The 24,962-nt window shown below is 48.9% G+C and overlaps 1 protein-coding gene across 1 annotated transcript in view; it reads left to right on the top strand.

The window, feature by feature from the left end:
- LOC126199505 (uncharacterized) overlaps positions 1 to 24,962 on the top strand; it is a 117,285-nt gene that overhangs the window by 51,748 nt on the left and 40,575 nt on the right. The window contains exon 6 of the mRNA XM_049936428.1: positions 16,280 to 16,445. Coding sequence (XP_049792385.1) covers positions 16,280 to 16,445 — 166 coding nt within the window. The remainder of the gene's footprint in view (positions 1 to 16,279; positions 16,446 to 24,962) is intronic.

The following is a 24,962-nucleotide window of genomic DNA, read 5'->3' on the forward strand; positions in this document are numbered from 1 at the left end:
GGGGAAGGGGATGAGATTGTACAGGATCCGCGTGGGGGAGGGGAGACGGATGCGATAGGCGAGGCGGAGAGCATGACGTTCAAGGATTTGGAGGGATTTATAAAAGGTAGGGAGGGCGGAGATCCAAGCCGGATGGGCATAACAAAGGATAGGGCGGATGAGGGACTTATAGGTGTGAAGGATGGTGGAGGTGTCCAGACCCCACGTACGGCCAGAGAGGAGCTTGAGGAGACTGAGGCGGGAGCGTGCCTTGGCTTGGATTGTCCGGAGGTGGGGAGTCCAGGAGAGGCGACGGTCGAGGGTGACGCCAAGGTACTTAAGGGTGGGAGTGAGGGCGATAGGACGGCCATAGATGGGGAGATAGAAATCAAGGAGGCGGAAGGAGGGGGTGGTTTTGCCTACAATGATCGCCTGGGTTTTGGAGGGATTGACCTTGAGCAACTACTGGTTGCACCAAGTGGTGAACCGGTCAAGATGGGATTGGAGAAGGTGTTGGGAGCGCTGTAGGGTGGGGGCAAGGTGGTGTCATCGGCAAACTGGAGAAGGTGGATGGGGGCTGACGGCGGCGGCATGTCCGCCGTGTACAAAAGGTACAGAAGGGGGGAGAGGACAGAGCCTTGGGGCACACCGGCAGAGGGGAAAAAGGTGTAGGAATCTGTGTTATGGAGGGTGACATAGGAAGGACGGCGGGAGAGAAAGGAGCCGATCAGACGGAAGTAGTTAATGGGAAGGGCGAAGGTTTGGAGCTTGAAGAGGAGACCGGAATGTCAGACGCGGTCATATGCACGTTCGAGGTCCAGGGAGAGGAAGATTGCGGAGCGACGGGAATTAAGCTGTTCGGAAAGGAGATGAGTGAGGTGAAGGAGAAGGTCGTCGGAAGAGAAGGACGGCTGAAAGCCACACTGGGTAACGGGAAGGAGGCGGTGCTGGCGGAGATGCTGGTGGATGCGTCGGGTGAGGATAGATTCCAGGACCTTGCTGAAGACCGAGGTAAGGCTGATGGGACGGTAGGAGGAGACGGCGGACGGCGGTTTGCCAGGTTTAAGGAACATGAGGATACGGGAGGTTTTCCACAGGTCGGGGTAGTAACCGGTGGACAGGACTACATTGTAGAGCCGGGCCAGGTTGGTGAGGAAAGAGACAGGAGCTTCACGAAGGTGACGGTAGGTGACACGATCGTGACCAGGAGCGGTGTTGCGTTTTGTGCAGAGTGTAGCAATGAGATCCTGTGTAGTGATAGGGGCATTGAGTTCCGTGTGGGCAATGTTGTCCAAGTACTGGAAACCAGGAGCGAGGGGAGGGACGGAGGTGTCAGTTCGATCGCGGACATCCGGGAAGAGGGAGTAATCGAACTGGGGATCATCGGGGATGGAAAATACATCAGAGCGGTAGGAGGCAAAGTGATTGGCCTTACTAAGAGTGTCAGGGAAAGGGTGATCATCATGGAGAAGAGGATAATAGGGGGAGGGTTTAGTTCCGGTAAGGCGACGGAAGGCTGACCAGAACTTGGACGAGTTGATTGGTAGGGTATCATTTAAATGGGTGCATGTCTGTCGCCAGTTCCGGCGTTTCTTAGCCGTGAGCAAATTACGAATGTGTCGCTGGAGTTGCCGTGGCGTCGTAGTGTGTCTGGGTCACGCGTGCGGAGGAAGGCACGGTAGAGACACCGGGATTCACGGAGGAGGAGAACGGCCTGTGGGGGTAAGGTAGGACGGTGGGGGTGGATGGCGACAGTAGGGATGTGGGCCTCCACAGCCTCAGACAAGGTCTGCTGGAGAAAGGAGGCGGCATGGGTGACATCGTCAGGGTGGTGGTAGGTGAAGGGGTGGCTATCGACCTGGGTGGAAAGGGTATCCCGGTAGGCATTCCAGTCGGCACGGGAATAGTCGTGGACATACTTGGGGGGAGGGGCAGTACGAGGGTCGGGGCGAGGGCGACGACCGTCTGAAACGGTGAGGAGGACGGGAGATGGTCGCTACCAATAGGCTCCAGGACATCCACCGTTATGCGGCCAAGGAGGTTGGGGGAGGAGAGGATAACATCAGGAGTGGAGTTGGATTCAGGACGGGTGTGCTGGGGGATGGGGATGAGGTCGCCTTGAAGGGAGGAGAGGAACCGATGCCACCGCCGTAACTGGGCGGCGGAACGACTATGGATGTTGAGGTCGGCGGCGATCACGTAGGAGGAGAAGGTACGGTCAATGTGGGAGATGAAGTCGAAGGGAATAGGGGCGTTAGGGCGGACATAGATGGTGGCGCAGGTAACGGTAAGGCCGGGGAAGAAGAGACTAAGGATCAGGTGTTCGGTGGGGTCGGGAAGGAGAGGTTGGAGCCGAACGGGGATCTGGCGGTGGTGACCAATGGCAACTCCGCCACGCGCAATTGGGAGGGGGTTATCAGAGCGGTGGAGGAGATAGGGTGAGGTGTGGATGGAGTGGTGGGGTTGGAGGAAGGTTTCATTGAGGAGGAAGGCATCCACGCGGTGGGTGGCAAGGGTGTGCAGGAAGAGGTTCTTGTTGGCGGAGAGGGAGCGGATATTGTTGAAAAGGATACGTTGCTGTCGCGCCATGACAGGGATTTAGACGAGGGTGTCAAGATGGGAGAAGGTGAAATGGGCCTGGTTGTTGGAGTAGGTGGCGTACATCTTGAGTTGGAATATGGAACGGGTGGCAAGGGAGATCTGCTGGAGGGTGTGGGGGCGCTGAACGGGATGAACATTTTGAAGGACGATGGTGATGAACCTGATGATGTCCTCAGTGGTGGGGGGGGGGACGAAGGGAATTGCCAGGAGGGGTGGGGGCGTCCAGGGGATGGACAGGGACGGTGAGTTCAGGAGTGGCCGGAGGGGGTCGGGCTTTACACTTTTGGGAGTAGGTGGGATGGGGGAGATTGCAGGTATTGCAGGAAGGAGGGGATTGGAGGTTAGGGCACTGCCTGAGGAAGTGCGCTTGCCTACAATGCGGGCAGGTGGGGGCCTCGCGGCACTCAGCTGTGGGGTGCGCGTTATAGCGCAGACACCTCTGGCAGCGCAGGGATTGAGGAGGGGAACGGGAGGGGTCAACCTTATAACGCTGGTTAAAAAGGAGGGCACCCTCCTTCAGGAGACGGTCTATGGAGGGGGCGTGCTCAGAAAAAACCCGCATAAGGCGGGTGGGGCCGGCAGTGTTATGGATCCGGCGAACCGCACGCACCTCCAGATGGGGATGGGCCTGAAGCTCCGCCAACACCTCCTCCTCCGTGATCACTGGACTGAGCCGAGTGATCACGGCGGTGAGGGTCGGCGGGCGACGCAGAGGTTGGGATTGGTGGGAGGGAGGTGGCGAGGGAGCAGGGGTGAGAGAGGCATGAGGGCCAAAGCGGGTGACAGGGATGCGGGAAAGGAGGTCTGTGTGGAGGGTAGGGCTGGGGGAGGAGATGAGTACCGAATCACGGCGAGGAGTGAGGAGGGAGATGGGGGCACCAGAACAATTCTGGCGAAGGAAGAGGGTGAGGTTCCGGGCTTCAAGGAGGGAGGGATCCGGACGGGAGAGGAGGTAGCGGTGGGAGGAGGGGGTAAAGGAGGAGGAGGAGGGGGCAGGGACGGGCGGGGAGACATCCATGGCATCAGGGGTGGGGGAAGGGGGACGAGGCGGAGCCTTTTTTGGAGCAGACGAGGCAGGGGTGCCACTGGGGCACTTGACGGCGGCGGAGGAGGTGTGGGGGATGGGAACAACTGGAATGTGGCGGGGAGTGGCAGGTCCCGGGGCTGGAGTCGGAGATGGTGACGGTGACGGTGAAGGCGAAGGCGAAGGCGACGACGACGATGACGGTGGCGGTGGCGGCGGTGATGGCGAAGGCGACGGGGAGAGCTAGGCATGGACAGTGGCCCGACGGGCCACCACCCTAGCCGGAGCTGCAGTGACAGGCTGGGGGAGTGGGGGGAAAGGATCAGATCGAGAGGAGCGGGAGGAAAAAGCTGGAGAGGGGGCGACAAAGAGCGAGGGCGAAGGGAGAGTGAGAAGAGGTGGGATGGAAGGAGGGGGGTGGGACTGGGCACACCACGTTATAGTGGTGGAGGCGGCGGAAGGGGAAGTGTAAACTATGGCGGTGGTGGTAGTGGTGGCGGTGGTGGCGGGGGCGGACATGACGACAGGGAGAAACAATAACGTACAGAACGAAAGGGAAAGGACACAAACCGGGGCGGACGAAGACAAAGACGGAGGAAGACGAGGACGGCCGAAGACCAGGGTCGGACGGCGGCGGCGGCGGTGGCGGCGGCGGCGGCGACCAGGCGTCGGCGGCGGCGAGCACCGGCTGGCGGCGAGCACCGGCTGGCGGCGGCGGCGGCGGCGGCGAACAGACGGACGGACGGACAGCAGGCAGCAGCGGTAGCGGCGGAGACGGACAGCGAGCAGGCAGGCGGACGGACGGACGGACGAACGAACGAACAGCTACAGCAGTAAGCGGCGGGCAGACGGGCAGACAGACAGACAGACGGACACAATCGTCGAAAGCGGAGATTCCAACCTGAGAGTAGCCCAGGCTTTGCAATCTGGCGCCTTCGAATGAGGGGATCCAACCCTCTGATGCCAAACCCAGCTCATAGCGCCCTTTAAATGCACATTGTTGGTTGGTTGGTTGTTTGGGGAAGGAGACCAGACAGCGAGGTCATCGGTCTCAGCGGATTAAGGAAGGACGGGGAAGGAAGTGCCCTTTGAAAGGAACCATCTCGGCATTTGCCTGGAGCGATTTAGGGAAATCACGGAAAACCTAAATCAGGATGGCCGGACGCGGGATTGATCCGTCGTCGTCCCGAAAGCGTTAAATGCACGTGAACAGGCAACATTTCCCCTGTCCCACCAGGGGGAGACACCAAAGCAGCTATTGCCACAGCGGCGCCACCGCCAGAAACGGAGGGCGACTGCTGCACACAACGCGCTGCGGCGCCCTCTTCAAAACAGCAATTTTCACTACGGCTCAGGTGTTTTTAATACTTATTAGCTGAGTAGCCCTGGTATGAATTTATTCCACCACTTCAGTCCAGCCCCTCCTTCCCCCTCTCTCTGTCCATCTCCTCCTCCTTCATCTATCCATCTCATCCTCCTCCTCCTCCTCCTGCACTCTTTATCTATTTCCTCTTGCCCCTCTCTCTGTCCATGTGGTCCTCCTCGTCTCTCTGTCCATCTGCTCCTTCCCCCCTGCGCCAATCTGCTCCTTCCTCCTCTGTCCATCTCCTCCCCTTCTAACTTGACGTCATTCTCCCCCTCTCTCCGTCCATCTCTTGCTCCTCCCTCTCTATTCATTTCCTCCTTCCCCTCGCTCTGTCCATCTCCTCCTCTTTCCTTTGTGTCCCTCCTTTCTCTCTCTGTACCTTTCCTCCTCCCTCCTCTCTGTTCGTCTCCTCCCTCCCGTCCCTCAGTCCCTCTCATCCTCTTTCCTTTCTGTCCATCTTCTTCTTCTCCCCATCCGCAGCTCGTGGTCTAGTGGTTAGCGCTGTTATGTCTGCGTAACAGTGTCCTTGGTTCGATTCCCGGGATTTTCTCCACATGGGGACTAGGTATAAGTGTGGGTCCTCATCATTTTCTCATCATTCACGAAGTGGCGAGACCAGAATGAGCAAAGACTATGAGTGTATAAGGGCGCTGATAACCACGCGCTTGAGAACCCAAAAAACCAAAAATCTTTATCATCCTTCCCCCTATCTGTGTCCATTCCTCCTCCCCTCTCTATGTCTGTCCATATCCTTCTCCCCTCTTCTCTCTCTCCAAGTTATCACCCCACCCCAATAGGGTCCGCCCCCACTAGCTGAGTGGTCAGCGCGAGGGAATGTCAAAAGGGCCCGGGTTCGATTCCCGGGTTGGTCGGATATTTTCTCCGCTCAGGGACTGGGCGTTATGTTGTCCTAATCATCATCATTTCATCCCGATCTACGCGCAAGTCACCGAAGTGGCGTCAAATCGAAAGACTTGCACCCGGAAAACAGTCTACCTGACGGGAGGCCCTAGTCACACATTACCCCAATAGGAGGTTACTGGTTCATAGCCCACAATATTTCTTTCCAGACAGTAAGTAATATGTGTACCAAGTTTGCTTCAAATCGATCCAGGGGTTTAGGGAGAGATTCCTATCCCTGGCTTTGCTTGCGTACACCTGTTACATATATTTCACGTATTCAATAAAATTCTTCTGGGTCTGTGACCGCATTGTCAATATGTACACCTCCGCCGTGTCGGCCACTATTAGTATAAAGGCCATGCCCGATGTGGTAACAGTGAACATCTAACAAGCGATAAACTTTTTTCCTTTCATCATTTTGTGAAGGGTTGGTTGCAAGGCACCAAGTACTCTAATTATCAAATACTGGATGGATATCATCTGTGTATTTGTGCATCTTGAGCTACGCTTATTTTACACCACATCCCCACCACTTTGGGGGGTAGATGGTTCTTACCCTCACGGTGGTTCTTTCCAGACAGTAATTTGTATACCAAGTTGACTTGAAATCTATTCTGTGATTTAGAAGGAGATGCAGAACACACATACACTACTGGCCATTAAAATTGCTACACCAAGAAGAAATGCAGATGATAAACGGGTATTCGTTGGACAAATATATTATACTGAAACTGACGTATCATAACATTTTCACGCAATTTGGGTGCATAGATCCTGAGAAATCAGTAACCAGAACAACCACCTCTGGTCGTAATAACGGCCTTGATACGCCTGGGCATTGAGTCAAACAGAGCTTGGATGGCGTGTACAGGTGCAGCTGCTCATGCAGCTTCAACACGATACAATTCATCAAGAGTAGTGACTGGCGTATTGTGACGAGCCAGTTGCTCGGCCACCATTGACCAGACGTTTTCAATTGGTGAGAGATCTGAAGAATGTGCTGGCCAGGGCAGCAGTCGAACATTTTCTGTATCCAGAAAGGCCCGTACAGGACCTGCAACATGCGGTCGTGCATTATCCTGCTGAAATGAAGGGTTTCGCAGGGATCGAATGAAGGGTAAAGCCACGGATCGTAACACATCTGAAACGTAACGTCCACTGTTCAAAGTGCCGTCAATGCGAACAAGAGGTGACCGAGACGTGTAACCAATGGCACCCCATACTATCACGCCGGGTGACACGCCAGTATGGCGATGACGAATACACGCTTCCAATGTGCGTTCACCGCGATGTCGCCAAACACGGACGCGACCATCATGATGCGGTAAACAGAACCTAGATTCATCCGAAAAATGAAGTTTTGCCATTCGTACACCCAGATTCGTCGCTGAGTACACCATCGCAGGCGCTCCTGTCTGTGATGCAGCGTAAAGGGTAACCGCAGCCATGGTCTCCGAGCTGATAGTCCGTGCTGCTGCAAACGTCGTCGAACTGCTCGTGCAGATGATTGCTGTCTTGCAAACGTCCCCATCTGTTGACTCAGGGATCGAGACGTGGCTGCACGATCCGTTACAGCCATGCGGATAAGATGCCTGTCATCTCGACTGCTAGTGATAAGAGGCCGTTGGGATCTAGCACGGCGTTCTGTATTACTCTCCTGAACCCACCGATTTCATATTCTGCTAACAGTCATTGGATCTCGGCCAACGCGAGCAGCAATGTCGCGATACGATAAACCGCAATCGCGATAGGCTACAATCCGACCTTTATCAAAGTCGGAAACGTGATGGTACGCATTTCTCCTCCTTACACAAGGTATCACAACAACGTTTCACCAGGCAGCGCCGGTCAACTGCTGTTTGTGTATGAGAAATCGGTTTGAAACGTTCCTCATGTCAGCACGTTGTAGATGTCGCCACCGGCGCCAACCTTGTGTGAATGCTCTGAAAAGTTAATCATTTGCATATCACAGCATCTTCCTACTGTCGGTTAAATTTCGCGTCTGTAGCACAACATTTTCGTGGTGTAGCAATGTTAATGGCCAGTACTGTACATACATTACGTACGTAGATGACATACTTACAGGGTGGTTATAATTAAACTTTCGCTAGTTGAGAAGGACCCCATGACAAACGAGTGATCGTATGACAATGAAACTTCGCGGAAACATTTGTGAGGACATGCGGAAGAGAAATAAGGAGCTAACTATTGAAAGGAACACATTTTAATTCCCATATAAGAGGGTAACATTTGTTGATTGTTAATGTAACAACCATATAAACCCACGACAGTCTCGAACCGCAGTAGAGATACCATTTCACAATTGTTCTCAGCACTTTTCGAATAGCGGACCATGTTCAGCTGTCGTGACACAGCTCGTGCACTGCTTGAAGATCGCACATGCATCCGGCATTCTCACAACAGTATCTTCTTCAACAATTTGTGATGCAGTTGGTCCTTGGCTTCTCCCAGGAGCAATCCCCATATCAACAGTTAATTCGAACTTCTGAATCATACTCTTTAATCCCCGTGGAGGAAGAGGACCTCACTGTAGTCCTTTAATGCACCGAAACCCACGAAAAGCAGCAGTACTATTGCTGCTGTATTGATAAAACAGCTTTGCAAGTTAAGGCCTGCTCACCTCGTGCAGACCCAAGTTGACTGACAGCAACCGTAATGGACATGGATGTTTGGGCTTCAACCCTATGTTGCAGTACCAGTATCGGCGCCTAAGGGCGAGGAATGGCACTAACACTACTAACAACGCAAATCCTGCAGTGCACAGTCTGAACATGATTCCTATCGAGCTGGGTACCCGTATGGTAAATAGTTTTCAGTCTACACTGGCTCAAGAAGCGAAAGTTTAAGTGTAACCACCCTGTACATACATGCATATACTTTTATAACAGGTATGGATATGGATAAATTTGTAAAAAGATGCACTACAGTTCGATTACACTATAGGTGATAAATTACTGGAAACAGTAGCAGCTGTAAAATACTTTGGAGCAGACATTCGGTTCGACCTAAAGTAATATGACGACGTGTTTACATGAACATGATTGCTCTGCAATTAACACCTAAATGTCTGGCAGAGTCTTCATAGGCTATTTTTCGACCGTTAGGACTTTCTAACGGCATGTGTTAGAAATGAATACCTAAACTTGGTGACTAAAATTTCGTAAAAACATCCCGCCGCAACAAAAATTCCATGCCACCCCAAGTCGCTTTATCATATCCGTGACACTCTTTTCCCTATTTCGCGATAGAACAAAACGATGTGCCCTTATTTGAACTCTTTCGATGTCCTCCATCATCATTCCTTGCAAAGATCCCATACCGTGCAGCAATATGCGCAAGAGGACGGACAACCATATTGTAATCAATCTCGTCAGTAGATTTTTTTACATCCGCTAGATGTTCAGCCAACAAAAAAAAGTTTTCGGTTCGCTTTCCCCACATTTTCTTTGTGGTGGTTTCATTTTAAGTTGGTGGACACGACAACTTTATTCTATGTGCATAAAGAACCAGTCATGTTTCACAACAATGATATTTCCTGAATACGTGCTGGTCGTGTGTAAAGAGATAGTTTTCTTAGAGGTTATTTATGACGTTGGAACACAGTGTGTGCTCCATAATCCTACTACAGGTTGAAAGAGGGGTTTATGTATAACTCCTAAAAATAGAGCTATTTCACTGGCGGACTCCGAAAGGAATGTAATTGATATACAATTTGGACTGGAAGAATTGCCTGTATTAGGTTACTTAAGTTGCTTAGCGACGCCAAATTACTCACTTTGGCAGCTGCTCTTGATTATAATAGAAGTAGTTGTAGGAACAGTTGGGTGCCAGTCTGAGATTAATTGGAGGAATGCGAAGGAAAAGCTATTTGGCCACCAAAGAAGTGGCTTAAAAGCACTTCAACAGTTTAGGTTCCTTACCAAGTAGCATTAATGGAGCAGATGGGTAAGATCCAAAGAAGATAGGTGTATTCCGTCATGATTTCGTTTGGTTGCTGCGAGAGCATTACGGAGATGCTTCAGATATTAGTAGCAGACGCTATAAGAGGCGATCCACAGCACTGAGAAGTTTACTGTTAAAATTCCGAAACCGTACGTTCCAAAAAGTGTCAGATAACATATTATTTACGCTCGCAAACATCTCGTGAAATGACCATACAAAAATATTCGGATAAATTAGGGCTCAGACAGCAAGTTAAACGAAAATTATGAAACCTTTGGAGAAATGAGAAGCGTTATGAATATCCAAGATCTCAGGCGACAAGTCAGTACTAAGCAACAAAGAGAGCGCTGGAAGATGGAAGCAATGTATAGAAGGGCTATACAAACGAAGACAATAAGATGGAAAATGGAAAAGTAAGTAGATGAAGATTGGATGGGAGATGTGATACTGCGAGTGGAACTTGATAGAGATGTGACAGATCTAAGTATAAACAAGGCCCCCGGTGTAGACGACATGCCGTCAGAACTACTGCTACCTTTGGGAGAGCCAGCCATGACAAAACTACTCCATCTAATGTGCAAGATTTATGAGTCAGGCGAAATAACTCCAGAATTCAAAAAGAAAATAATAATTCTATTTCCAATGAAAGCAAGTGCTGACAGGTGTGAATATTAGCCAACTATCAGTTTAATACGTCATGGTTGCCAAGTAATAACGCGAATTATATGCAAAAGAATAAAAAAAAATGGTAGAAGCAAACTCAGTTTGGATCCCGGAGAAATGTAGGGACACATGAGGAAATACTGACCCTACAACTTATCTTAGAAGATAGAGTAAGGAAAGCAAACCTATGTTTATAGATATTGTAGATTTGGAGGAAACTTTTGACAGTGTCGACAGTAATACTCTCTTTGAAATCATGAACGGATCAGGGGTGAAAGATTAGTTACAACTTGTAGAGAAACAAGACGGCAGTTATGAGAGTCGATGGAAATAAAAGGAAAGCAGTGGTTAAGAAGGGTGAGAGACAGTGTTGTAGCCTATCCTCGAAGTTATTCAGTCTGTGTATTAAGTAAGCAGTAAACGAAACCATAGAAAATTTGGAGAAGGAATTAAAGTTCAGGGAGAAGAAATAAAAACTTTGTGGTTTGCTGATGACGTAATTCTGTCAGAGACAGCAAAGGATTTGGAAGAGCTGTTGAACGGTATGGATAGTGTCTTCAAATGAGGTAAGATGAACATTAACAAAATCAATACAAGAACAATGAAATACAGCAGAACTGAATCAGACGATGCTGGCGGAATTAGATTAGAAAATAAGCCCCTAAAAGTGTTAGGTGAGTTTTGCTATTTGGGCGCCACAATACCTGATGATGGCCGAAGTACATAGGATATAAAATGTTGATTGGCTATAGCTTGAGAAGAAAAAGAGAAATTTGTAAACATTGGATATAAATTTAAGTGTTAGGAAGTCCTTTCTGAAGGATTTGTGTGGAATGGATGTTGTACGAAACTGAAACGTTGAAGATAAACAGTCCAGACAAGAAGAAAAGAGTAGCTTTTGAAATGTGGCGTTGCGTGAGAATGCTGAAGGTTAGTTGAGTAGACCGAATAACTGATTAGGAGGTAATGAACAGAATTGGAAATAACAGAAATTTATGGTAGAACTTGACTAAAAGAAGCGATCGGTTGAGGGACACATACTGAGGCTTCGAGAAATCGTAAGTTTGGTGTTGGAGGCAGGTGTGTGTGCTTGTGTGTGTGTGTGTGGGGGGGGGGGGGGGGATTTAGATGAAGAGCATGGGTGAATACAGTAAGCAGGTTAAAATGCTCTCCAGCGACGGGGAGGTTTGCAGAGGATACACTGGAGTAGGAGAGCTGCATCAAATGATCAAATGTCTTCGGACTGGAGACCACAACTATGGCGCCTTCCTGACAGTCGTTTTCTCAACACACAGGCAAAATGGCTCTGAGCACTATGGGACCCAACTGCTGAGGTCATTAGTCCCCTAGAACTTAGAACTAGTTAAACCTAACTAACCTAAGGACATCACAAACATCCATGCCCGAGGCAGGATTCGAACCTGCGACCGTAGCGGTCTTGCGGTTCCAGACTGCAGCGCCTTTAACCGCACGGCCACTTCGGCCAGCCAACACACAGGCACATTCGCTATAGTGGCTTGTAGATTACTGTGGCATCTTTCCTGAGGAGGCTGCTGAACCTTAAGAGTGACTGACTAATGCATTTGACTATCAAGGGTCCACTTAATATGTAGCGTTGTATAGCCGTTTCTGACGATGCAGGTTAGCAAGCCGTGACTCTGGACAAAGGAAACAAACTTTCTGTTTCTTCCGAACAGCATAATAGCATATCAAAGGCTGTGAGCTGGGTCTTGCATTATGGGAACCTACTGTTGGGTCAGCCTTTTATCTGCCGTCGTTGCACCTGATTGCTAAGCCGTAATCTTCCCGCCTCTAACAGTCCTCCGTTAAACAATTCACATTTTGCAACTTCTTTCACTATTTTTAATACTTCCTCACTGTTGTAGCACTCTGGTTGATTTTTTACAACCGTCCAGTTTGGTTACATTTAATTTCCCATTGAGTGACAATCTATAATTTTACATTTACACTCGAAATGATTCTGATAATTTGTTCAGATGGCACTGAGCACTATGGGACTTAACATCTGAGGTCATTAGTCCCCTAGAACTTAGAACTACTTAAACCTAACTAACCTAAGGACATCACACACATCCATGCCCGAGGCAGGATACGAACCTGCGACCGTAGCGGTCGCGCGGTTCCAGACTGTAGTGCCTAGAACCGCTCGGCCACACTGGCCGACTTCTGATAATTCTCTTGTGTGCACAACGTCCAATAAGGCAATTAGTACTTTGGTTACAGCCACAGAAAGCGAAATGTGTGTAAAAAGTTACGGCAACAGCTTCCCGTGTTGTGTTTCGGAGGTAAACAAATAAAAGAGTCTGTGGACGCATAACAAATTAAAAACATGAAATTAACTGCCACCTTAAAGAGAACGGCCGGCCTCAGATGTTAAGTCCCATAGTGCTCAGAGCCATTTTGAAAGAGAACGTTTTATTTACTTTTCCGGAGAAGGAATAGAGGTAAATGTGTAACCACAATGGCTTCGACAAACAAGGGATGTTCAAAAAGTAATGCAACACATTTTTTCCCTAAAGCAGTTTGGTTTTATTCAGGATTCAAATACACCATATTATTTTCCACTCTTTTGGCTACAAAACCCTATTTTTGGCCGGCCAGCGTGGCCGTGCGGTTCTAGGCACTACAGTCTGGAACCGCAAGACATGGATGTGTGTGATGTCCTTAGGTTAGTAAGGTTTAAGTAGTTCTAAGTTCTAGGGGACTGATGACCTCAGAAGTTGAGTCCCATAGTACTGAGAGCATCAATAACATCTCCATCATCCATGTTCTGAATCCTACGGAGTGCATTCTTCATTGGGATAAACAGATGGAAGTCGGAATGTGCGAGATGAGGCCATTAGTATGGATGAGGGAGAACAGTTCAATGAAATTTGGTGGACTCTTCTAGAGTGGGAAAACTTGTGTGAGACCTTGCGTTGTCATGGAGAAGGAGAAGTTTTTTTTCCGACGTGGTTCCTTGAGTCTCCAGAGCGTAGCACAGTACACTTCAGAGTTCATAGTTGCGTCGTGAGGGAGAACATTCAAGAGAATAACCCCTTCAGCGTCACAAAGACAGTCGCCATGATTTTACCAACAGAGGGTGCGGCACTGAACTTCTACTTCGGCCGAAAGGTGGTGTGACGTCACTCCAGGATTGCCGTTTTATTTCCACATCGAAGTGACGATGTTCGACGCATAAGGCTCAAGCAATTCTGCACAGGTGGTTCTTCGTTGCTCTTTATGGTCTTATGTTAGGCGGCACACATCTTTAAGTACCCCGTCGACGAGTGTGTCAACACTACCAACAGAGACGTCCAATTGAACAGTGAGGTGTCTGATTGTGATACGTCGATCACGTCGGATGAGGGTGTCCGTGCGTTCCGACATTGCAGGAATCACAGCTGTGTGCACTGGACGGCACGCGGGATAGCCATGGAAATGTTACCGATGATGGTGTCACTAAGCGGAGTTACTAAGTACAGTTTTCCGTAATGCCTTCACGAAAGAAGACGAAGTAAATATTCCAGAGTTCGAAACCAGAACAGCTGTTAGCATGATTGACATAAAACTAGATATCTTTGGTGTTGCGAAACAACCCAAATCACTTAAGAAAGGCAATTCTTCGGGTCCAGATGGTATACGAATCAGGTTCCTTTCAGAGTATGTAGACGCAATAGCGCGTTTCTTAGCAATCATATACACCCGCTCACTTGACGAAAGGTCTGTTCCTAAAGACTTGAAAGTAACACAGGTCACACCAATATTCAAGAAAGGAAATAGGAGTAACCCATTGAATTACAGACACATATCACTGACCTCAATTTGCAGTAGGATTTTGGAGCATGTACTGTACTCGAAAATTATGAATTACCTTGAAGAAAATGACTTATTGATACATAACCAACACGGATTCAGAAAATATCGTTCTTGTGCAACACAGCTAGCTCTTTATTCACACGAAGTAATGAGTGTTGTCGACAAGGGATCTCAGATCGATTCCATATTCCTAGATTTCCAGAAGGCTTTTGATACCGTTCCTCGCAAGCGACTATTAATCAAATTGCGTGCATATGGAGTATCGTCTCAATTGTGTGACTGGATTCGTGATTTCCTCTCAGAGAGGTCACAGTTCGTAGTGATAGACGGTAAATCATCAAGCAGAACAGAAGTGATATCTGGCGTTCCGCAAGGTAGTGTCATAGGCCCTCTGCTGTTCCTGATTTACATAAACATAAATGATCTAGGTGTTAATCTGAGCAACCCCCTTAGATTGTTTGCAAAAATGGCTCAAATGGCTCTGAGCACTATGGGACTTAACATCTATGGTCATCAGTCCCCTAGAACTACTTAAACCTAACTAACCTAAGGACATCACACAACATCCAGTCATCACGAGGCAGAGAAAATCCCTGACCCCGCCGGGAATCGAACCCGGGAACCCGGGTGTGGGAAGCGAGAACGCTACCGCACGACCACGAGCTGCGGACATTGTTTGCAGATGACGCTGTAATTTACCGTCAAGTAAAATCATCAGACGGTCAGTTCCGACCACAAAATGATCTAGAGAGAATTTCTGTATGGTGCGAAAAGTGGCAATTGGCACTAAGCAAAGAAAACTGCGAGGTCATTCACATAGATACGAAAAGAAATTCGATAATTTTGGGTATACGATAAATCGCACAAATCTAAGGGCCGTCAATTCCACTAAATACCTAGGAATAACAATTACGAGCAACTTAAATTGGTAAGATAACATAGATAATATTGTGGCGAAGGCAAAACATAGTCTGCGCTTTGTTGACTGAACACTTAGAAGATGCGACAGACCCACTAAAGAGACAGCCTACATTACGCTTGTCCGTCCTCTGCTGGAATATTGCTGTGCGGTGTGGGATCCTTACCAGGTAGGATTGACGGAGGACATCGAAAAAGTGCAAAGAAGGGCAGCTCGTTTCGTGTTATCGCGCAATAGGGGTGAGAGTGTCACTGATATGATACGCCAGTTGGGATGGCAGTCACTGAAACAAAGGCGGTTTTCTTTGCGGCGAGATGTATTAACGAAATTTCAATCACCAGCTTTCTCTTCCGACTGTGAAAATATTTTGTTGACACCCGCCTACGTAGGGAGAAACGATCATCATAACAAAATAAGAGAAATCAGAGCTCGAACGGTAAGATTTAGGTGTTCCTTTTTCCAACGCGCGATTCTAGAGTGGAATGATAGAGAAGTAGTATGAAAATGGTCGATGAACCCTCTGCCAGGCACTTAAGTGTGAATTGCAAAGTAACCATACAGATGCAGATGTTTGCGCGACTTTGTTGCGATGATGACATACGCCTCGCCCAACGGCTCACCGTGCTTTTGTTCACTGCCCGGATCTCCGTAGACATGCTACAAGCGTCTGTGAATGTCTGCGATGCTCTGTTCTCCGCCCAAAGAAAATCATTGACATCTCTGTGCTTGGAACGCACCTCAGTTGCAGACGCCATTCTTAAGACTACGTCCAGCACGTCCATCTATCGGAACGAAATGTAACTATAGAGGCTGAAGCGGGAATATTCCACGAAGTCCCACAACAGATTCCGCTTTTTTCCAACCGAAATCGGCCGAGAATAAAATGTGTTGCATTTATTATCGAACGCCCCTCGTAGTGTTGCTGGAATATTTCCAGGATGCAGTGCTGCCCTGGCAGACACAGATTTTGCTCGGTCGGGCGCTGGACATTCAGCAGGAGCGTAGCGCGATAGCTGTGAGGAGGTGATGGGGATGTCAACAGAGACGGCAGACAGGCGGCAGCGGTTCTGGTGTCCGGCCACAGACGGCGACGTCGGCCGCGCTGGTACTCGCCAAGCCGCAGCCGGCGGGCAGCCGCGGCCCGGCCAGAGGGCGACGGCGTCCCTTCAGCGCGGCGCCCTGCCTGCCCACCTACCAGCGGCTGCCAGGTGAGTCTAACTGTACTATTCTCATCATCCTAGGGGGACTTATACTATAACCATCTAAATCTGTCCACCTGATGTATGAGGGACAGTGAAATGAAAATCGACAGCCGCCACAATGGGACGGTCGAGTGGTTCAATTCAAAAGTACACTACTGGCCCTTAAAATTGCTACACCAAGAAGAAATAAAGATGATAAACGGGTATTCATTGGACAAATGTATTATACTAGAACTGACATGTGATTACACTTTCACGTAATTTGGGTGCATACATCCTGACAATCAGTACCCAGAACGACCACCTCTGGCCGTAATAACGGCCTTGATACGCCTGGGAATTGAGTCAAACAGAGCTCGGATGGCGTGTACAGGTACAGCTGCCCATGCAGCTTCAACACGATACCACAGTTCATCAATTGTAGTGACTGGCATATTGTGACGAGCCAGTTGCTCGGCCACCATTCACCAGACGTTTTCAATTGGTGAGAGATCTGGGGAATGTGCTGGCCAGGGCAGCAGTCGAACATTTTCTGTATCCAGAAAGGCCCTTACAGCACCTGCAACATTCGGTGGTGCATTATCCTGCTGAAATGTAGGGTTTCGCAGGGATCGAATGAAGGGTAGAGCCACAGGTCGTAACACATCTGAAATGTAACGTCCACTGTTCAAAGTGCCGTCAATGCGAACAAGAGGTGCCCGAGACGTGTAACCAATGGCACGCCATACCATCACGCCGGGTGATACGCCAGTGCGGCGATGACGAATACCTGCTTCCAATGTGCGTTCACCGCGATGTCGCCAAACACGGAGGCGACCATCATGATGCTGTAAACAGAACCTGGATTCATCCGAAAAAAAATGACGTTTTACCACTCGTGAACCCAGGTTCGTCGTCGAGTACACCATCGCAGGCGCTCCTGTCTGTGATGCAGCGTCAAGGGTAACCGCAGCCATGGTCTCCGAGCTGATAGTCAATGCTGCTGCAAACGTCGTCGAACTGTTCGTGCAGATGGTTGTTGTCTTGCAAACTTCCCCATCTGTCGACTCAGGGATCGAGACGTGGCTGCACGATCAGTTACAGCCATGCGGATAAGATGCCTGTCATATCGACTGCTAGTGATATGAGGCCGTTGGGATCCAGCACGGCGTTCCGTATTACCCTCCTGAACCCACCGATTCCATATTCTGCTAACCGTCATTGGATCTGGATCAACGCGAGCAGCAATGTCGCGATACGATAAACCGCAATCGCGATAGGCTACAATCCGACCTTTATCAAAGTCGGAAACGTGATGGTACGCATTTCTCCTCCTTACACGAGGCATCACAACAATGTTTCACCAGGCAACGCCGGTCAACTGCTGTTTTTGTATGAGAAATCGGTTGGAAACTTTCCTCATGTCAGCCTGTGTAGGTGTCGCCACGGCCGCCAACCTTGTGTGAATGCTCTGAAAAGCTAATCATTTGCATACCACGGCTTCTTCTTCATGTCGGTTAAATTTCGTGTCTGTAGCACGTCATCTTCATGGTGTAGCAATTTTAATGGCCAGTAGTGTAATTACCATACGAGTTAAAGACTTTGTCCTACTGGGAGACGAGACGACCAGTTCCTGTGTGGTAGAATGCAGTCTGTCGCTGACAGATCTACAACTGCACGACTCTTGCTCTTCCTCGTCTCACCGTGTAAGTAGGCTGTTTATGTGTTTGTATGTTGGCAGCACTATGTAGCGCTGTGCGTTAGTAACTCTGACAGCCCTGTCCGCACTCTGTAAGAGACTCTGTGGCTGGTCGGACTAGCTGTTGGTGGTGAACAGCCAGCAGTGATGGAAGTTGATCGTGAGTAGTCAGCAGTGATGGAGGTTAGAGGTTAACAATTAACAGTGTTGGAGGTTTGCAGTATTAGCGCGAGCGGACGGTATGAATGTGTATCTGTCATGGAGATTTATTAATGGTGATTATATAATTTTTTTGAACTGGTTGTCACTTTGTTAAGATAAACTGTAAGTGGCTTTATTGGTGTTTGCTGCATTGCTGTAGTGTGTGTCATGAAGATTTTCTGTGAGTTAAGTAACTTACGATATGTATCGGTTATTGTTAGCGTTTCTTCTTATTCAGGGTCATTCTTTTGTATTAATTATTGGAAGTCAGGTTATCATTCTTCTGAGTTAATTTTAAAGCAGTCAGATTGCGTTGCGCTAGGATATTGTGAGTCAGTGCTGCCTCTCCCAGATATTGCAATGTAAGTAAAATTTTTTTTTTTATTAAGAAGTTTCACCCGAAACCCACGTCCAAGCATGTCTCTTGTTATATCCACAGATTAACACACATTTGCGAACAAAAAATATTTTATTGGGTGGAGCAAGGCCACCGCTTAATTTTACAAAAAGATAAACTTCCTTTGAAAACAAAAAGCTTCTTCTCCTGCCAAAATTTTATATCAAACCAAAGAATTATGCCACCTCATTGAATTGAAATATGAGCAACTGAACTTAATTTTCGTTCCTTTGCTGGTTTTATCTCGACGCTTTCCGGCGAATGCCGAGGAAGTAGACGGGCTTAGAGTCCGGGGTCGTTAGCCGGCGTAGCGAAGATGTAGCACCTGGACGTTCTGGCTGCATCGGAGTATCTTCCGGGCGGCAGTCAAAAATGTGTGTGAAATCTTATGGGACATAACTGCTAAGGTCATCAGTCCCTAAGCTTACACAGTACTTAACCTAAATCATCCTAAGTTCAAACACACACACCCATGCCCGAGGGAGGACTCGGACCTCCGCCGGGACCAGCCGGGGCGGCAGTCCGCGGCGGGTCGAAAGACGCCTGCTTTCTTTTTTTTCTTTATTGTTATTTTTAAACCTGTTTACAGGCAGGCCAGCAGCAGCATACTACGCCGTTCTTTGGCCTCAGAGAAACACAAAAGATACAAATGAAGACATTGAGAGAAAAACATGGTGGACATAGAAACGGAGACAAACACTTTTTAAAATACATGGAGCCGTTCACGGGCGTAGAGTCCAAGATAAAATTTGTTCAAACACTTGGACACAGACAGAGACGAAAATTGTCACACGTAAACGTAGGTGCACAAAATGGATAACACTGAACCACTTAAGCACAAAACGATGGCACACACAGAACACGAGGCGTTGATCTCCGGCGCGCGAATGTTCACTAACCGTGTACGAGTCCGGGGACCTGCCAAGAGAGGAGGAGGGGGGGGGGGTGGGAGAGGGAGAGGGTAGAACAGATGCCATGGGCAGGGGAGATAGGGGGAAGGGAGGAAGGGGGAGGGGAAGCCCGGGGGAAAGAGGGGTGGAGGGAGGGGATGGGGGAAAAGGAAAGAGAAGGGAGGGAGGGTGCCTTAACGAAAGGACACAGGAAGTGGGGGGGAGGATCAAAGTTGATAGGAGGGGTAGATGGAGGGGAGGAGGACATCATCAGGGAGGGGGAGCTGGCGGAAGCCACCTTGGGAGAGGGTAAGGAGGGTCGAGAGATGGAGACCAGGTGGGACGTGGGAATACAGGCGCGGCAGTGGGCGGGGGTGGGAGAGGATGGGTGGGACAAGCGGATGAGGAGGATCGAGTTTGTGGGAGGTGTACAGGATCCGTATTCTTTCAAGGAAAAGGAGGAGGTGGGGGAAGGGGATGAGATTGTACAGGATCCGCGTGGGGGAGGGGAGACGGATGCGATAGGCGAGGCGGAGAGCATGGCGTTCAAGGATTTGGAGGGATTTATAAAAGGTAGGGGGGGGGGCGGAGATCCAGGCCGGATGGGCGTAACAAAGGATAGGGCGGATGAGGGATTTATAGGTGTGGAGGATGGTGGAGGGGTCCAGACCCCACGTACAACCCGAAAGGAGCTTGAGGAGATGGAGTCGGGAGCGTGCCTTGGCTTGGATTGTCCGGAGATGGGGAGTCCAGGAGAGGCGACGGTCGAGGGTGACGCCAAGGTACTTAAGGGTGGGAGTGAGGGCGATAGGACGGCCATAGATGGTGAGGTAGAAATCAAGGAGGCGGAAGGAAGGGGGTGGTTTTGCCTACAATGATCGTCTGGGTTTTGGAGGGATTGACCTTGAGCAACCACTGGTTGCACCAAGCGGTGAACCAGTCAAGATGGGATTGGAGAAGGTGTTGGGAGCGCTGCATGGTGGGGGCAAGGGCAAGGAAGGCGGTGTCATCGGCAAACTGGAGAAGGTGGACGGGGGGTGACGGTGGTGGCATGTCCGCCGTATATAAAAGGTACAGAAGGGGGGAGAGGACGGAGCCTTGGGGCACACCGGCGGAGGGGAAAAAGGTGTAGGAGTCGGTGTTATGGATGGTGACGTAGGAAGGACGGTGGGAGAGAAAGGAGCCAATCAGACGGACGTAGTTAATGGGAAGGGCGAAGGTTTGGAGCTTGAAGAGGAGACCAGAATGCCATACGCGGTCATAATCTCGTTCGAGGTTGAGGGAGAGGAAGATTGCGGAGCGACGGGAATTAAGCTGGTCGGAAAGGAGATGAGAGAGGTGAAGGAGAAGATCATCGGAAGGATAGCCACACTGGGTAACGGGAAGGAGGCGGTGCTGGCGGAGATGCTGGTGGATGCGGCGGGTGAGGATAGATTCCAGGACCTTGCTGAACACGCCTGCTTTCCTTCCATCCGGCTATTTAACACAGCAGCGCCAGTCTTCCTCCGCTGATTCCGGAGTGATGATTGGCGGCCGTTGGCGGTCCCTGATTGGCGGATGGTGATATCATCGTGTGATCATCCGCGCCGGAAAAAGGTTCATGCGCGTTCGTAGTTCGCGGCTGATTGAATGTTTGGCGGAAACGCCTCTAGCGCCGGCTGGAGGAACGCGCCGGTACTACGTCGCCGGCGCCGCGTAACTCTGCCGCGGTAGCCGACGTTGCGTTTGTGTGGCTGTGCACGCTACGTCATCTCTCTTCATGTCACCAAAGACGTGAAAACCACATGGTAAAAGAATAGGACTGTGCGGAGAATTTTGCAGTGTTTCCCCGCTGAAGTGTTGCCTCCATCCAATTGGGAGTGTGGGGGCGGGCGATACTGTGCGACAGAATGATTCCGTCCCACAGCATTCCTGGACATTTTGACTTGATAGCGCGTTGCAGTTTCTGCAATGTCTCTTCACAGCACTGCTCGTCGATTGTGGTTCCACACTCGAGGAACTCGACAATAAGAGCGAACTTGCAGTCGAAGAAGGAGATCATATTGAGTTTATCGGAAGGAAACACCTTTGGATTTCTTTGCCCGCAGAGTTGTTGATATTTCCATTGTTGGCTTTGCTGTTTGCCCTTGGGCTGTCGGAATGCTGTCAGATGGAATCATCCTGTTGCACGATAACGGCTGCGCCCCACACTGTCAATCGTACGAAGGCTACGGTCCAGTAATTTGGCTGGGAAGCACTGCAAAATCTTCCGTGCCACCACGATCTTCCACCGTGTGATTTTCACATCTTTGGCGACCTGAAGATAGACATGCGATTACGTCGGTTTCAGTCGGACAAGGAAATGCAAGGCCGGGTGTAGTTGTGCAGCCGTCAGCGGTCGACCGCGTTCTAGCAAATGGGCACTGATCGTCTCATCTCCCAGTGGGATAAATATCTTCACGCGTCTGAATGGAACAATTTTATGCTCCCGTTGTGGCGGGTGTACATTTTTCATTCGACGGCGCCTTGTAGTACAAGTCGTCAAAGTACATAGTGAGAGGAACACAAAACACGCCATGGAGAGACATAACGACAGGTATCCCTCTAGGATTAGGACTAAGGCCCTGTTATTTTCTCTGCTACTTTTTTTAGGTCATCAATCTTCTGGTGGTTCGAATGGCTCTGAGCACTATGGGACTCAACATCTGAGGTCATCAGTTCCCTAGACTTAGAACTACTTTAATCTAACTAGCCTAACGACATCACACACATCCATGCCCGAGGCAGGATTCTAACCTGTGACCGCAGCAGCAGCGCGGTTCCGGACTGAAGCGTCTAGAACCACTCGGCCACAGCGGCCGGCATCAATCTTCTGACTGGTCTAGAGGGATACCTGACGTTATGTCTCTCCATTGCGTGTTTTGTGTTCCTCTCACTGTGTACTTTGACGACTTGTACTGCAAGGGGCCGTCGAATGAAAAATGTACACCCGCCACAATGGGAGCATGAAATTGTTCCATTCATCCCCGTTTTCAAGAAGGGACGTCGAACAGATGTGCAGAACTATAGACCTGTATCTCTAACGTCGATCAGTTGTAGAATTTTGGAACACGTATTATGTTCGAGTATAATGACTTTTCTGGAGACTAGAAATCTACTCTGTAGGAATCAGCATGGGTTTCGAAAAAGACGATCGTGTGAAATCCAGCTCGCGCTATTCGTCCACGAGACTCAGAGGGCCATAGACACCGGTTCCCAGGTAGATGCCGTGTTTCTTGACTTCCGCAAGGCGTTCGATAGAGTTCCCCACAATCGTTTAATGAACAAAGTAAGAGCATATGGACTATCAGACCAATTGTGTGATTGGATTGAGGAGTTCCTAGATAACAGAACGCACATTGTCATTCTCAATGGAGAGAAGTCTTCCGAAGTAAGAGTGATTTCAGGTGTGCCGGAGAGGAGTGTCGTACGACCGTTGCTATTCACAATATACATAAATGACCTTGTGGATAACATCGGAAGTTCACTGAGGCTTTTTGCGGATGATGCTGTGGTATATCGAGAGGTTGTAACAATGGAAAATTGTACTGAAATGCAGGAGGATCTGCAGCGAATTGACGCATGGTGCAGGGAATGGCAATTAAATCTCAATGTAGACAAGTGTAATGTGCTGCGAATGCACGGAAAAAAAGATCCCTTATCATTTAGCTACAATATAGCAGGTCAGCAACTGGAAGCAGTTAATTCCATAAATTATCTGGGAGTAGGCATTACGAGTGATTTAATATGGAATGATCATATAAAGTTGATCGTCGGTAAATCAGATGCCAGACTGAGATCCAGTGGAAGAATCCTAAGGAAATGCAATCCGAAAACAAAGGAAGTAGGTTACAGTACGCTTGTTCGCCCACTGCTTGAATACTGCTCAGCGGTGTGGGATCCGTACCAGATAGGGTTCATAGAAGAGATAGAGAAGATCCAACGGAGAGCAGCGCGCTTCGTTACAGGATCATTTAGTAATCCCGAAAGCGTTACGGAGATGATAGATAAACTCCAGTGGAAGACTCTGCAGGGGAGACGCTTAGTAGCTCGGTACGGGCTTTTGTTGAAGTTTCGAGAACATACCTTCACCGAGGAGTGAAGCAGTATATTGTTCCCTCCTACGTATATCTCGCGAAGAGACCATGAGGACAAAATCAGAGAGATTAGAGCCCACACAGAGGCATACCGACAATCCTTTCCACGAACAATACGAGACTGGAATAGAAGGGAGAACCGATAGAGGTACTCAAGTTACCCTCCGCCACACACCGTCAGGTGGCTTGCGGAGTATTGATGTAGGTGTAGATGTAGGTGTAGATGTAGATTTTTGAGAGTTGCACGGAGCTACTTTGGGTTATTAATATTTGAGTTCTGTACCTCACGTACCATAAATATAAAAAATTACCAAAGTCCAATTGCTGTGTGGTCTCCTTGTTAGAGCAGCACTTGCACCCAGTGTCCTCAAATATTTCATTGATGTATTCCATCCTCTGTCTCCTCTTACAGTTGTACCTTCAAAAACTCCCTCAAAAATAATATAAGTTATCCCCTCATATCTTAACATACGTCCTATCGTCCTGCTCTTGTCAGTTTTTTCTTCAAATTCCTCTCCTCTCCGATTCCGCAGAGAACATCCTCATTTCTTATATTATCACTCCATCTAATTTTCAACATCCTTCTACAGGACCACATCCCCAACGCGTCTATTGTCTTCTTGTCTGGTTTTCCTGCAGTCTGTGATCCACTACTATACAATCCTGTGCTCCAGACATACATTCTGAGAGAGTTGTTCCTCAAATTAAAATCAATGTTTGATACTAGTAGAACACTTTAGACCAGGAATGCCCCCTCTGCCTCTGCTTGTGTGCTTTTTGTGTCCCTCTTGTTCAGCCTGTCATGCGTTAATTTGCTTACACGTTACTGTTAGAATTGTCTCGAATGAAAAACAGCCCACAGTTGCACTAAATTGTGTTTATTTTAAACCTTGACCATGATTTCTGATTCAAATGGCTCTAAGTACTATGGGACTTAACATCTGAGGTCTTAGCCCAGCTAAGACATTTCTCATTTATTAGTGTGATTGACTTCTGAAGAAGGCTATATTATTTTAGCAGAAACCATGGTCAAGGTTTAAAATAAACAGAATTTAGTGCAACTGTGGGCTGTTTTTCATTCGTAACAGTTTCGCAACGGTTGCTGTTGTCGCTGCCATGAAGAAAATAATTTTAGCAGAATTGTCGCACTTCTGCTTCATGATCTCAGTTTCAATTTTAAGTTTTAATCTTACATTATTTCTGCCACTCCTCGTCACTTTCGTCTTTCTTCGGTTTACTCCC

This window comes from Schistocerca nitens, chromosome 8 (assembly GCF_023898315.1).
Source record: "Schistocerca nitens isolate TAMUIC-IGC-003100 chromosome 8, iqSchNite1.1, whole genome shotgun sequence".
Lineage (NCBI taxonomy): Eukaryota > Metazoa > Arthropoda > Insecta > Orthoptera > Acrididae > Schistocerca > Schistocerca nitens.